The sequence below is a fragment of the Chaetodon auriga genome, chromosome 13 (genome assembly GCF_051107435.1).
Source record: "Chaetodon auriga isolate fChaAug3 chromosome 13, fChaAug3.hap1, whole genome shotgun sequence".
Lineage (NCBI taxonomy): Eukaryota > Metazoa > Chordata > Actinopteri > Chaetodontiformes > Chaetodontidae > Chaetodon > Chaetodon auriga.
In genome coordinates this window covers 14,622,505-14,638,511 of record NC_135086.1, presented here as the reverse complement: position 1 = coordinate 14,638,511, position 16,007 = coordinate 14,622,505, and the positions used below count along the sequence as shown (strand labels likewise).

The following is a 16,007-nucleotide window of genomic DNA, read 5'->3' as shown; positions in this document are numbered from 1 at the left end:
GATCCCCAGGGTATAAACTCATCACGAGGGATTGGGTGTAAGCATAATGGAATAAGACACCCTGCTAGAGGTGACTGTTGCACAGTGCCTTTAAGATGTGACATCCATGCTTATTGCTGCTGGGATATATTGAATTAAAGCAGATGATGTAGTGCTTTGTTTCTTCTCACAGCTTAAGAGACAAAACACAAAACCCAACTGAGCTTTGGAGAAGCAGAAACTCTTGTCTGGAGGCTGCATCTCACAAATAAAGCTCGTACTCACCCCAGATCATTATCCAAACACTACATCTAATTCTGTTCATTTGAAGTGATTAAAATCTTATAATCATCCATTTGCTTACTGATGCAGTACTTAGAATATGTTAAAATCTGAGCATAACTAAAAAGAATACTTATCTAAATGCACTCACAGTAGTCAGATGGCAATGGATTTGGTAAAGGCAAAGGTGCAACCAACGTGGCTTTGCTGTGCTGTGTTTCCATTAAAGCCTGTTAATGTGCTGCATCAACTTTCTAAAATAATTGTTAATGACTTGTTAATACTGCACAGTATTGTGCCAATGAAGCTTTGCCACAGGAGGAATCATTCAGTCAATCAGTCACTTAATTACATTTCTTTTTTTCATGCAGTAGAATGAAGAAAAATGCCGATTTGTGCATTCGCTTCTAGTCTTACTAGTGTTAATTTTTATTATTTGGAATATTTACATAATCTCTAGAAGCGAATATGTGCATATGAACGGAGAATCTGTAGGCAAGGGAGAAGAGGTGAAATGCACTGGCCATTTGTCTGATGATCGTCTGATGTTGGTTTAGTTTTTTAGCAGCTTTTCTTTATGCATTCAGATGCATAAAAGATGCAGATATCTGTTTATAAAGAAAAGCCAAAACGTCATCTGGACATGAGACAATCCACTTTTAGGCGTCGTCTGTCAACCCTTAACTACACTGTCACGTCTCAAATTGCTAATTGTACTGTAAACAATGGTCAGTTCATGGAAGCCCAGATATCCATAATTCAGATATCCGCTGTCTGCAGTAGAAACCCCAAAACCTTGACTGTTGCCGCAGAGGCTAAATCATCATCAGATAAAGCCAGTGGGTTCCATGATTGATACTCAAATACCTCAAAATGTGAGGGTAGGTGACAGACGAATGTGTATTTGTGTAGAGGTATTAGAGTGCGAAGGGAAGATCTTTGAATAGATTTTTAATTGATAAATATTCATATTATCTCACATTAAAAAAAAAAAAAAATCATAATATTAAACTTTATTTGTATAGCACCTTTCATACAGGAGTTGAAGCTCAAAGAAAAAACAGAGAGGACGTAAAAACAGATACAAAATGAATGTAAAATAAGATGGAGATGAGGATGAAAATAAAAAAAAGACAATAGAATATTAAAATCTAGTTTATAAAAAAAATATTGTTACTGTTATTTCCTTCCTCACGACCTCTAAATCTGCTGAAAACAGATTCCAGTCAGATTGGCTAACACCTGTGTCAGGTGTGATAGATGCTGGCACGAACATTTTTAGAATATTCAGTGCCAAGTTAGTATGTGACAAATCACGGTCTACGAGGTGATGTGCGAGGGCTGTGTGCGGTTGAGCGTTCCTCAGAGCCGCACCGTGTGAAGCTACACAGGAGCTTCCACTCCTCTCTTTATGACGCTCACCACTGGGCTGAGGAGAAGGCAGGAGCATCAAACATTAACGCGCACGGCCCAGACCAGGTCGTTTCTCTAATTTGCAGACCAGGAGAAGGTCATCCATGTTTTTATCTCCTCCAAGCTCGACCGGCGGTTCTCACTTTATTCTGATCTCAGCAGGTGAAACATCAACAGACAGAAAATGTTGCTGCCAGGCTTTCATCACATTTCAAGACAATTGACCATAATAAACCATTCTTCGCTGCACCGCACTTCCCTGTCTGAGAATTGATCTTAAGATTTTATTGCTTGTTTTTAAAGGCTTTGCTCAGCCAGGCTGCTGCTCTGTGATCAGTTAATTCCCCACAAGCCTGATCGCTGCTTGAGATCTTTTAGCCTTTTATTGGGTCCGAAATCTCAGTTTGTCACCCTGAGTGTCTGGGCCTTTGTCGTTCAGGCCCCTCAGGCAAGCCAATTCTCTTTTAACTCCTAAACTTTTTTGTTGCTGTTATTGTTTTTTGAGGGAATTTTAATTGTCATTATTCTTTGTATTTACTCATTATTTATTTCTTTTATTTTTGAACCATCTGTTGCTGTATTATCTGTGTTCTTGCTGCTGATCACGTTGTGTGCTTTTGCAATGAATAGGCAGTTATGACAGTCAGATGCAGCAAGAACTTTCTACAAAGTCTAAATCTTTGTCTCACTTTAATTAAACAGTGTACTTTTACTTTCCACATTTTATGCTTGAACCACTTGCTTTACAACAATATTACCGTTTACGTAATTGGTTAGAAATATGGCAGTACAGATAAATATGTTGAGAACAGCAGATTGTTTTAAAGCAAGATCCTCTTGATTTTGGATTTTTACTGCAGGCTACATATATTATCTCCACCCAGCAACTGGCTAAATCATATGAAACTTATCATAGAGAAGAATGGCGAGGGCGTTGCTAAATGCCATGACCACAAAGTCCCGTACCGCAGCCACAGTCCATTTAATGTTTTATATGGCTGCTTTTTCTCTGCTCTCATTGAGTAACAAAGACCTGATCATTAACTCAATCTGTGGTTGCCTGGCAACAACAGAATTAACAATAATGTCAGCCTCGCGTATGTGTGTGTTCGGGTTTATAGGTTTCCACTACACAAATGAAAAATTACATTTCTCACCCTGCTGTAATAATGTACTTTGACTTTTCATTTTATGTACTGAGCTCATTCAGTGTCTTTGTGCGGCTTAAGGTTATCGTACCTTGAATGTGAGTGAAGAGGCCTTGTGTCCATTCTTGTGCATGCAGTATTCACATAAGGCTATGCTTAAGGCATTAAATGTTGATGTGGGAATTTCTCCTCTTCAGGGTGTTTACATTTACATTGATGTAGCAGAAGCTTTTGTCCACAGGAGCTTACGATAAGTGCATTCATCGTTAGGACCGCAGCTAGATGTGGTTAGAAATTCCTGGTGCATCCCTTCTCAGAAAACAGCGAACAGTGTCAGAGTGAAATTCTTATTTTTGGAAAGAAAATGAGACATTAGTGGGTGCGGGCATGACAGGAAATGTGGGTTTTCAGCCTGAAAGATGCTTAATGAAATGCTTGTTGGTGCTTCGTGGAACACAGAAAGAAGTCCATTAGGTGCAACCCAGGAGCTTTCGCTTCAAACATCTTGACAGCTCCAGAGTGCCAGCATTTGAGTGATGACGTTAAGGATGTTGAGTGGAGCAGACCCTTTCGAAATAATGTGTTCACAAAGTGGTGAACCTCGCTCCGTCCTCGCTTGTGAAGGACTGAGTCTTTCCAGGATGCCCCTTTCATACCCAATCATGATACTATCACCTGTTACCAATGAACCTGTTTACCTTATGTAAATGTAGGATTGTGTATGTAAGTTAGGGTGAGGTGCTAAACGTGATTTTTCAGATTTCATTGCATTGTGCTTATCTTGTCTATATCGTATGTTATTATAGACTTTGCATATCCTGATCTTCAAAACTCAGCCTGTCACCTTTTTCTGTCTGAAGTCAAACTATAAACAGAGTAAGAAGAATAACCGAAACGCAAAATGCTTGAGAGTTAATTCTGGCTAATGAGTGGGCAAACAAATAATTATCTTTAATCAACATTTGACATATAAATGCACGTCATACTGTGTGACAGTGATCACAAACACTCAGAAGACTTTGAGCGTGCACACAGAAAAAAAATACACTACAGTTAATATTTTCTTTATACAACTTTCTTTTTTAACTTTCAGGCAAACATTTCCTTCCTCCTGGATTTAATGCAGTTATGACAGAATGTAACTGAAGTGATGGATTTTGAAGGAGCTGTCTAGCTGCTAATGGCTGCTGTTGCACTCTTGTGTGTTTGCAGGTAAGCAGCACTCCAGCATGTATCCGAGCACTGACCAAGATGCTGTACTGCCCCTTTTGTCAGGGCATGCCGGCTGTTAAACCCTGTAAGAACTACTGCCTGAATGTCATGAAGGGCTGTCTGGCCAATCAGGCCGATCTGGATCCAGAGTGGAACCTGTACATTGGTAAGTCTTTTCAAGCGTTACTTCAGCCATTTCTCTCCTGGGTCCATCATACCCATTAGATGTTTTTATATATATCTATATCTGTGTCAGTAGCTCCACAGTCGGGTTAAATGGGGCTAATTGATGTGGTGGGTATGAGGAATGCACATATTAGCACACAAAATAATGAAACCATAGATTCAATTTTGAGGTTTTCAAGCTACTACTATTGTTGCTTTACACAGTGTTGTATAAGATATGATAAGATGAGATAACACTTTATTAATCCCTCACTGGGGAAATTTGCAGTGTTACAGCATCAAAGGGGATTGTGTAATAGTAAGAAGCATCAGTAAATAAAGCAAGATGTGATAAATAAGTTAACATTATCATAAGTTAAACAGAACGTGGTTGAATTCACATTATTCCACAAAGGAAATATTGGTATTGCCCAGTTGAGCAAGCACTCATGTTGCACAGGGGTGAATGCTTGTTTCGGGGTGTGTGGTCTACTGGGAGCAGTGTTGATTGTAAAGTCCGACAGCAGCAGGAAGGAAGGACCTGCGCTATCTCTCCTTCACACACTGTGGTGAAGCAGTGTGTTAATAGCAGACGCCAGCAAGTAATATGAATTACTTTAAAACAGTTTGAACTGTACAGAGAATAGCATGATTTAAATAATCTTCTAAGCTGCATGTGTTGGACCAGCAAACAACTGTATAACAACGAGCTGAAAGCAGCAGAATAAGTCTCGATTGCTGCAAGCAGCCCTTTTACTTTACAGGGAGCGACTGAAATCAATTTAATATCGCAAATATCGCTTAATGTAGCTTTACACCTTCTGTCTGTTATTCTCATGAAAGCATAAACAGGTTAGTGTTGACACATAAATGCTTTGCATGCTTTCAGGCTGATGTTTTATGGAGGCAGAACAACGCTGTAAAAATCTGAATTAAGAAACTGAAAAACAAATGGTGACAACTGAATATTTAATGCTGAAAGATTTCTGCTTTATAAACCATCTATCTGAATTTAAATGGTTTGAGTTTCCCTTTCGGAAATTTCCAGAAGGTTAAATTTCAATTAGGTATTGAGTTGCCTATAGGATTTAAATTATTATGGCCTTTCTTTGCTTCCACATTGCTGAGTAAGCAAGTTTAATGTATATAACACTATGTTTGAATTCTATATGATGAATGAAATCAGAGTGTTTACCTTGTTAGTCTGCAGGAACACAGGAATAGGCGTTTTATGCTGTCGAGTTTGACTTTCTATTTTCAGAGAGGTTACAGCTGCTGCTGTGTTGTTATCATGTTTTGACAGCATCAGTTCCATTGACACATATTAGACCCCTCAGATAAGAAGGCACTTTATTTGTCATTCTTTTATCAACATTTTCCTGCATAAAAACAGATTTTATTCATGGGATTCTGCTCTCCCGCTGGGCTAAGTGGGGACTTGTAATAGGGCAGGAGTGCACCGCGGGGAGTGTCAAGTTTTGTGAGGAGAAGTTCAATGGGAACTTGTTCAGCTCAGACACAAAAAGTACAAACATGAGTGTAATATTTATATATTTATGTAATGTTTCATAGAATGCCTCACACAGGTGATTCCTGCTGTCACTTACCGAGGCTCATCCAGGAGGATTGAACTCAGGCGGTGGCAGTGAAAACGTGACTCGGCTGCTGTGAGAAACAAAAGGAGCCCTGGTTGTTCCTTGCTAGCTTGTGGCAGATAAAACAGTGAAATCCCACCACTCTGACTTGAAATTGCACATTTGGGGGGGTGATTATAAAGAAAATATGATAAGGCAGTTTAAAGATAAAGCAGTTTTATTTAGATGTTGGGATTTTTAATTTGATTTGTTTTTTTAAGGTAATTGCTGTTTTCTTACCTCGTCAAATCAATCACCAAAAAAAGAGCATTTCTGTGCATTTGTATTTCATAGCCCCTGTCTTTTCTCTTCCTGTTAAATGAGTCATCTTGCACCCAATCAAATGTGATTTGGGGCAACCAAACTTTTGTGTTTGCATTTCTAAAAGAACATGGTTGGGATCTAGTTTGATTTCTTCTCATCCTCCACTTCCTGATCTAACAATGCTGTTTTTCCTCCCCAGAAAAATGCTCTTTTGAGTGATTGAGTCCCTCACACGCTTTCACTCTCAAATATGTCACACACCAGCAGCTAAACATGCTCTAACTGCCTTTCACCCGGACTGAGAGTGATGTTTGCCAACTCGAGGGCGGAAAGACTCACAAGACCGGTCACACTCATCAAGTGTGTGCTTACAAAGAAAACATGTCTTCATACACATCCTGCAGATTCAGAGCATCTGACAAATGTAGCCCCAGTGTTCGCTTCCCTTTTGAAGCAATTCTCCTGAGGAAACGTTGGCTTGCTGGATTTTCAGCCCTCCTCACCAGCCCCTCGTTGTCTTTGGCACTCAGCCATTTTACGCTGGGCATTAGTGTACAACCAGCTTGTGTAAGCTCGTGACCTTGGAGCGGCTGCACAAAGTTTCGTGCCAGTCTTTGTGAGAGCCGCTGGGACTATATGGACCAGCGAACCAAAACAATGAGCAGCTCAAAGAGGGTGAAAGCTGCAAAGAGCTTCAGGGTGGAGGGTTGATTCTCAGTGAGATCAGAAGCACCACCAACATTTTCACAAAGCACAGAGTCATTTGATTCAGCCTTAATATCAAGAGTCTCTCTAGATGCAGCTTTAAAGATAGATTTGATACACACATGTAAACTTGGTGCATAAAAGCAAATTTTCCGGTGAATAACAACGTCATTATTTAATGTCAGTCAAAGAATGTGAGTCTCCTTGTTTAAGTCTTAATGTTTCGTTGGTAATCAGTGAGGTCAGCGGTCAGTGTTTTGCAAAGTATTGATTATGGCCCTTGTTTGGTTGGTTGTCTGACTGCACGACAGGCAGAAAGCTGTGCATACATGCATTCACTGATCTCGATGTGGAAGCAGATCTGTTTCACAAATGATCCATGGTGGCCTGAATGTCTATGTGTTCGACAAGCAGGGGGCAGAGCAGCTGCAATGCAGAGGGAGAAAGGACAAGACTGACAGATGCTGGCGTGGGTTATTTTAGGGAGCTTTCTCCTAAAAGCAGGGATGTAGTGGAGCGTAAACACACATTAATGAAGTTCACCAGCCCCTCTCAAAACCTGAAATAACATAAATGCAGATTTCATTATGCTATCTTGCACATCTTCTGTTGTAAACTCGGCTACTCATTTTGTCTTCCATGGCATCATAATATTTCTCACATGAGCAAAACACCACCGACAAGTGGGAATAGAAACTAACACTTCTCTGAGCTGGTGCAGATTCCAGGCGACGCAGAAGACACACAGATAATTCGATTGGATGTCTGATAATGAAAGCTGAAGTTTTGTAACTTTTCTGCTCTTATATATTCTTGCAGTTTAAACCAATTTGACAAATACTGATAAAGGTTGAATAACTTGGTGTTTAACTCCATATGTGCAACAATGTTTTTATGCAATGATGATTTCTAATTCAATTGAGGTTTATTTGGATTATATATTATTGCTTTCTTAGTTATGCCTCTTAATACCATTGTAACATGTTTCATTAAAGACTGCAATGTAGCTCACTCTGTTGATCGGCTCCATATTTGACCGTTCTTGACACCAAGGCATGTTGGAAACTTGCGTTGTGTTGACCTACATCATTTATCATCGGTCAGAAATTGATAAAATGCCATAGAAGATTGGCTAAATACATGAATTGGCCCACAATAAAGGCCCTCATTAAAGCAAACAGCATGGGATATCTGCATTTCACAAAAGGAATCTCGATGTATATTCAATTTGTGCATACAGTGATAAAATAAAATCAAATAACTCTTTATTAATCCCACTGCGGGATTAGCTCCAGTGTTACAGCAGCACAGGGGATTGTGGAATAGTAAGAAACATCATTAAATGAAGAATGAAGATATGATATAAAAGCAAACATTATAATAAGTCAAACTGAGTAGAACAGACAATGATTGAAGTCACATTATTAAGGAAATATTGGTATTGCACAGTTTAGTATGCACTGATACTGCACATGAAGGAACTTGTCAGTTTCGGTGTCTGTGGTCGAGGGGAGGGATCTCCAGTGTCTCCCCTTCGCACACTGTGGGTGAAGCAGCCTGTCACTGAAGGAGCTGCCAGTGTGTTTTCCATCATCCTCATCCTCCTTTCTCCCACCACCTCCACTGGGGCAAGGGAGCGTCCCAGGACAGAGCTGACCTTCTTAAGTCTCTTCCTGTCAGCAGTTGAGATGCTGTTGCCCAGTAGGCCATAGAAGATGGCTGGTGCCACTGCAGAGTGTCCTCAGGAGACACAGTCTGCTCTGGCCTTTATTATATAGTGCATTTGTATTGTCAGTCCAGTCCAGTTTATTATACAGCACCTGAAAGATTCCACCATCTCGGTGTCCGTTCCTGGGATGTTCATTGGTGTAGGAGTGTTTGCACCAGTGGCCGTCCACCATCAGCTCTCTGGTTTTCCCTGCATTGATCAGGAGGCGGTCCCTCTGGCACCAGTCCTCAGATCCCTGGGTCAGCTCTCTGTTCTCCCTGTCATCCACATCTGTGATGAGGCAAACAATTGCAGAGTCGTCAGTTCGCTGATTTGAGTGTGAAGTCTGCAGTGTAGACGGTGAAGAGGAAGGGAGCCATGACTGTCCCCTGCAAGGCCCCCCTGCTGTACATAACCAGACTCAAAGTCCTGCATCCTCACATACTGTGGTTGGTTGGTGAGGTATGTCCATTAGCCATGGTGTGGGGTGGTGGTCCACCTCTCTTCGCTCCAACTTGTTCCTCAGAGGCGTGGGCTATATGGTTGTGAAGGCTCTGGAGAGATAAAAAAAAAACATGATTCTCTCAGTTCTCCCAGCCTTTTCCAGGTGACAGAGGGATCTATGTAGGAAGTGGATGACAGCGCCATGCACCTGGGTGTCAGGTTTGATAGGCGAACTCTAGCGGGTCCTTTGATGAGATCCCGGGGGAGCAGAGATGGACAAGGACCAGTACTACAGCAGCAGACAACTGGGGACAGGACTGGACAGGTGGAGGGGCAGATGACTGATTGATGAAATCAACTGAAGAAATGTTACGATCATTCACAAACATTGTATTTGTTTAATATTAGTTTTCATCTCTATTAGTTTTTGATTTATTTGTTAATGTAATGCACTTTTACTTCACGGTGTACGAAATTTTTATGTAGAGTCATTGTGAAAAGGTTTCTAGTTGACCTTTCGAGGTGAATTTCAATGCTATGAAGTGAAAATATTTGCTCAACACTTGAACCTTTATTTAGCAGCAGCACGTCAGCAGAACGCTGTAGACAGAGCGTCTTCCAGGCTTGTGATGTGTTACGACGACAGCACATGACCTTTCATAGGAGGTGGTGCTGCTGCTCTAACTTATTATAGCGTTTGATAAAAGTCGGGGAAAATGCCTCAACAGGTCACCAGTCCATCACAATAAATAACATTCTCACTTACAGTCACGCTGACCACCTTTAGCCTCCCACAGTGTTCTCCTGTCACTGGATTGAATTCATGACTGCGGCAGTGATTGAAGACAAAGTCATCACTGTACAGTCGCCATGCTTCAACATGATATTTCAGTAATCCACAGTGCACACTTTTGCAAGCTAATATTAAAACAAACAAACCAAGAGAAGCCAGGGAAGTCTGCAGGTGGTAGGAGGAAGATGATGCTATGTGTCAACGACTCAGTCATGTGATTCACATTAATACACCTGCTGTACTAATTCTACAGCGGCAGACCCAGAGCGAATATCATAAACACCGTGTGCATTGTTGCTTCAGACTCATTGTGTGTCTTAACTCTGAATATATACAAAATTAAGTTTCCAACAGCAAATGAAACACAGGGCAAAAAAGTAACTCATACAAATATCATATCGCCTATTTGCATTGAAAATATGACTTAATTCAAATCTGTGCATATAGGCTAAATTTCAGTGTTTTTTTTATAATTCAGTATTACTGTATTACTGGTAAGCTAAAGGCATCAAGCACAGAGCTTTAAAAATTACTTAATTAATGAAAATGATTTTAAAAAAATGCCAGCTACTCAGGGTTCTTGAAAGTGATTTTTCTGTTTTATATCTGACAAACTCCATATGTTTGGGTTTTAGACTGTTGTTCAAACAAAACAAGATATTTGAAGACTTGGATTCTGAGATATTGTGTTTAGCATTTTTCACTATTTTCTGCCAATTTGAGTTTATATAATTTTTTTGTCAAGAAAATAATACGCAGATAAATCGACAATGGAAACACAGAATGTTATTCCTGTTGCTTCTGTTGCTATTCCAGCCCTGTTGTGTTCATAATTGGTTGCGAAGTGACAGTTTACCTTCAACAAAGTAAACAGGGCGACATCAAAAGCTATTAATAAGACTTGACAATATGTTCATCATACCTGACAGTCTGTTTTGAAGTGTGTTTGCATATAGCGTAATGTTAGTCTCCATCCATCTATATACAAACCGCTTATCCTGTTCTGGGTTATGTGGGTTGCCGGAGTGACACACTGGATTAATTCAGTGAGATAACACATGTAAACAGACAGTCACGCTCACAGTCACACCTACAGATATTTAAGAGTCACATTTTCACCTGAGCTGCTTTAGAATGTGTGAGAAACCCCACACACGAACACAAACTCAAGCTCTCGATTTGTCTCCGCTAATATATCACAATGTATATTAATGAGAGTCAGTAATGTTACATACACCAAGTGTGCTTCAGTCCACCTAGAAATGTCTACATTTACTCCACTAACTAAGAATGAAATTCAGACACGGCTCCGCTTGAATTTGACAATTTCACATTTAATCCCGGAGCAACGGTCATTCTGTCTTCATCAGGACTCTTGTCAATTGGATTATTGTCCGTCCGTGTAGATTAAATGCCAGTTCTATATCTTTTGGCTCTGACATTTCATGCTCATTATGGGATGAAGGATTTTCAATTAGCTTAAGGTCTAACCACAAAGAAGATATTGACTTGGCTCTTGGTGTTAAATTGTCAGGAAGGCTGCTTCATGTTCAGCACAGGCGGACAAATTATCCTAATGTGTGTACAGTCAATGAGTAGCGTGCTGACTCATACCGTACAAACGTGTCGTTCTCATCCGCAACAGTCAATGATTATTACTCAGACCTGACAGTTAGTCGCCTTCTCAACTTTAACTGGGTTAAATCAGCTCGCTGCAAAAGAATAAGGCGCCATGGCTTGAGGGCTCAGAGAGAAATTGTGAGAAACACCTGATAGTCCTGACACAGAGCCGGCACAGACTCGCGGCTAAGATATTCATCTTGATTCCTGTGGCATCCATTCAGACCAACATCATATACCTGCTCCACTGACCAGAGAAGACAAGATATTGGTGAGGCAAAAACTAATCCAAGCAAAGAGTGAGAAATCCTTTAAACCTAGAGGCTGTGTGCCTGATAGCAACGATTTTCCCCAACAAGCCCTTCTCACCCAACGACTCCACCTGCAGGAAATAATACCCTCTGATTAAATACGTTCCAACTCGTGATGGAACTTGAATGTAAAAAAAAAAAAAAAAAAAAAAATTGTCCCACTTCACATTAACCGAGGTCTCACCTTTATTTATCCACTATGTGAGTGTGAGGCAGAAAGGGGCCGATGTGGCACCACCAGAGGCAAACTGAAACAGATGTGTGCTTGAAGAGCAGCTGCATTGCTGCATATTCCTGAGAATAAATGATTCCAATCATCCCACTTGATTTATATGTGACATACAGTGTGCATGCGCAGGATATCTTTTAAGTATCCACTAACAGCCTTAGATCAAATGTCCTTGTGCATATGCTTTTTTTTTGCTTGCCCCTGAGCAAGAGATTAATTAGACAAGCAAAATAAATTATGACCAAGAAATTTCATTTAAAGCTCTGCAGGCTTCAAAAGGCCAATGTCAATTACACCGGTCTCACACTGTCATTTCAGATTCATTTGGAAAGGTGCTTTTTCCTGGAACTAATATCGCTGTAGTAGAGCATCATGTCATTATTAATATTGGTATGAAACACTTTTACTCAGTAGCGTTACTAAACATTTGCTTGACATGCAGCAGCTAAAATAACACCTGCAGTTTTAGAAAACATGAGATAAACAGAGCGAGAATGTCAGTGTGTAACCTGCGCTTCTTCCTTAATGTTCCACCGAATAAATCAAATCTGAATAAATCATACCGTGGATTAAATGGGGCTGCTGAGTAGTCAGTCTGGAATCCATTCGTTCCCACTGGAAGACAAATCCTTGCTGACCTATCCCCATTCTGCTCCTAAAGACAAGGCCTTCATTATGGAAACAGATGCTAATTATAGTATGTTTTTAAGCAGTATTTTATATCCATTCTGCTAATAAACCCATTGCAAATACCACTTAAATTAACCAGACTTAAACGCTGCTTGCTTTGCTCGTCCTTATAAACATCTGGTTAAAAAAGCAGTCCATGTGCAATTTGATGAGATTAAGAGGAGGATTAGAGTTTAATTACATGAATTACTTGAAGCATTGAGCGACTGATGAACAGCTGTCAGTCTGTTTTCGCACCTGGGAACATATTCAGAACCCACACGCCAAGTCCTCTGGGATGGTATGGAGCATTATGCCTCCCGCATAAAGCACTGGATATCTGTTTTAAGATGATCGCTTTGACAGTGTTTACTTGTCTTTGTGTTCAAGAACTCTTCCGGTTGGGCGTTCTTTTTGTCGAGTGTTCTGAAGCAGGCTGTTTTTAACCAGTTTTGATGTTATTTATCAGGCTGTCTGCACGGACGTCTTCTTCCTCAGGTTGTTTGAATATCAGCCGCATGCTGTGGTGATGAATATTGTCCACTGCAGCTTCCACCCCATGTGCCATTATCATTTTTTTGTGTTGACAGGTGTTTGACACCTGTGATGGAGCTTCTCCCCCTGCACCTTCACAATATTCGCAGTGAGACACAAGTTGGCTTCAAGTAATTCATAAGTGAACTGGTTGCCACCGCCACTGCTTTATTTGCAATCTTGTTGCATTGGTGTTTACAGGCTGTTGTTCTCTCTGGAGGGACATGTCACCACATTGGAAGTGATGTGCATCGATTCTATGCGCTCATTTCTTTTTAATTAGGTGATTTGTTTCACTTGGTAACTGGAGCCAGCCGCAGCCTCGCTGTTTATGAAAATTCCAGCCAGCAACATATCCTTTCCTTTGTGAAAAATTCCTCATGAATAAAATATTGAGTAGAAAAACCGTCTCTAACACACTGTGAGTGGACAACCCATGGCTGAGAGTCAGACCGCATGACTAGACCAAAATATTTTCCGCTCACAAGGATGCTGAAGGGTTCTGCTTTTACCAGCATGAATTCAGACACTGATACATCTCACATCTTCACACTTGACCGTGATTAAGGCGAGCTGATACTCCTTTCACACCTACACAGGGACACATACGTTGGCAATCTGAGTGGCTCAACGCACATCATCCAGCCTGACTGAATGACTCTCCTCCTGACCAGGGCTGAATGTGCCTCAGACAATGCTCAGCTTTAGCGATCAGATGTTTCCATTACGCATCATTTCATTCAGTGTTATTAATGTTTAAAGTGTATTCATTTGAGTCTGCAACTGGTCTGGTAAAGGAAGAAAGAGGGCACATGAGTGGGCGAGTGAGAGCGCAACTTCACTGAAAGAGCTAAAGCGTGTCTCTATTTGGCGCTAATGTAATATAATTGAGTACGGAGCGCCAAGTGTAGGCTTGAATCTATGTGAATGGTAGCAGCCACTTTCCTGTGACAGCAGTCCCCTGTGAAATAATCAGCAGTGGGATTAAGATGTTTTACAACAATGAAGTAGTAACACCACACTGTAAAAATACTCTCGTACAAGTAAAATATAAATTGAAATGTAGCTGAAGTTAGCATCGGTACAGTCAGGTACTTTCTTGGCCCCATGTGTGATTAAATATGTAAGTGTCATCAGCATTTCAATGTTGTAGCTCATTGAGGTGAAGCTAATTTTTGCTGCAACTAGTGATGATCATTAAGAATTGATGTGCTGATTGTTTTCTTAATTAACTGATCGTTTGGTTTGTGAAAATTCAGAAAATAGTGAGAAATGCAGTCACAATTATCCAGAACCCAAAGAAACATGTTCACATTTCTTGTTTTGTCCAAATGCAAATTCTCAATTATTAAAAATAGATTAAAATTATTAAATTAATGTAAAAGAAAGGCTGTAAATACTCACATTTGACAAGCTAGAGCTATGAAATCTTGACCTTAACAAAAGTCAAATTAGTTTCCAGTTGATTTGGTAGTACCTCACGTACCTCAAATTCTTACTTAACCACAATACTTGAGGAAATGTACTCATTATATTCGACTGCTGGAAATAATGGGTTATTCTTTCAATTACTTCTCTTTGTTTTCTTATCAAACAGCTGGGCATGATAGTTGCTTGCTGAATAACATGAATGAAGTTTAAAAATATGGCCTTAATGCCACTTTTGATCACATCCTGCATCTGTCGGTGCAGTATTTAAAATCTGGAGTAATGTGTTTACTGTCTCGGTTCGTCATGAAACATTTAGACTCGCTCCTTATTTATGACTTGAAGTAGCTATTGACTCGCACGCTGACGCTTTATATGATTGTCTCAATGAGCCCCTGTGCTTTCTGTGCATGCTATATCAATGATTTATTAGATTACCTCCAAGAAAAAGGGAGACGGAAAGTCGCCTTGTATCTGATGTGTGCCTAATAACACATCTGACTTTGCAATCAGATCTGCCGAACGGTGGTTTTGAAACCAGGGAGCTTGAGCTCTCACAAGCAGCAAAGTGCAGCCACAGGCCTTTATATTTAGTTGACATTTCAGTTCCTGCAACACCCACAGCTAAAGGAACAAAGTTTAATTTGAATATGCAGACTTCTTACAGCTGGCCATCATTGTCTCCACCTTGTATGGGGTCCAGTCTGTGATGAAATGTCAAAAGAAAATTAGTGGCAAGGATACCTGCATCCTGTGTTTTTCCTTCCTGTGTGAGGTCTGCATTTCCATCCAGAGGACAGATGCTTTTGAACAGCAGTGATTTAGAACAGTGGTGCCTAAAAGCCATTTTACCCACGACTTTGGAGTTAAATGGATTTATAATGGTTGTTTGCACTGTCTAATCTCTGTGGCGTGTTTCACCACCCATGGGCAGAAAATACAAAGCTGCAATGCAAACTCTGCAAACTAGTAAAATTTGCTACAGTGGAAAGCAAAATCTGTCCTCAACTCTAATAAAACATATATGATATAAATACTGAAAGAAATTCAAGATAACGGTTCTTGAACCTGGACTGTTGTTCTGTAGAGAGTGGGACACACCAGGTGCTCTTGAAGTGCTATTTTTTAAAGAGGCTATAATCAACATTTTTATAATAGCAATGTATCTGTTGGAGTGATGAACTTACAGACTGAATCTGCCCAAACTGGAGACAGACACAGTTAGCGAATAGCTGGTGAACTTGAAGCATTTAGCATCTAAAAAGTGTGATATTTCCCTCAGGAGTCAGTCGAAATAAAAGCAGAGCTGAAAAGAGAGTGAAAATTGAACTTAAATTCACCAGGTGATCAGAGACGCGACTCCAAACGAATGCTAATGCTGCTCCGTTCCTGCTGGATGTGTAAATAAGCAACTGTTTGCTAAAAAGTTCACCGAAAGGTGATGATTTGTTTCCCCTTCCCAGAAGCCA

General features: G+C 40.3%; 1 protein-coding gene across 2 annotated transcripts in view; it reads left to right on the top strand.

Annotated features, from left to right (window-relative positions):
- Nucleotides 1-16,007, top strand: part of gpc6b (glypican 6b) — an 80,717-nt gene that overhangs the window by 32,741 nt on the left and 31,969 nt on the right. For both annotated transcript variants that reach the window (XM_076747228.1, XM_076747227.1), the window contains exon 4: nucleotides 4,035-4,200. In XM_076747228.1, the coding sequence (XP_076603343.1) occupies nucleotides 4,035-4,200 (166 nt within the window). The remainder of the gene's footprint in view (nucleotides 1-4,034; nucleotides 4,201-16,007) is intronic.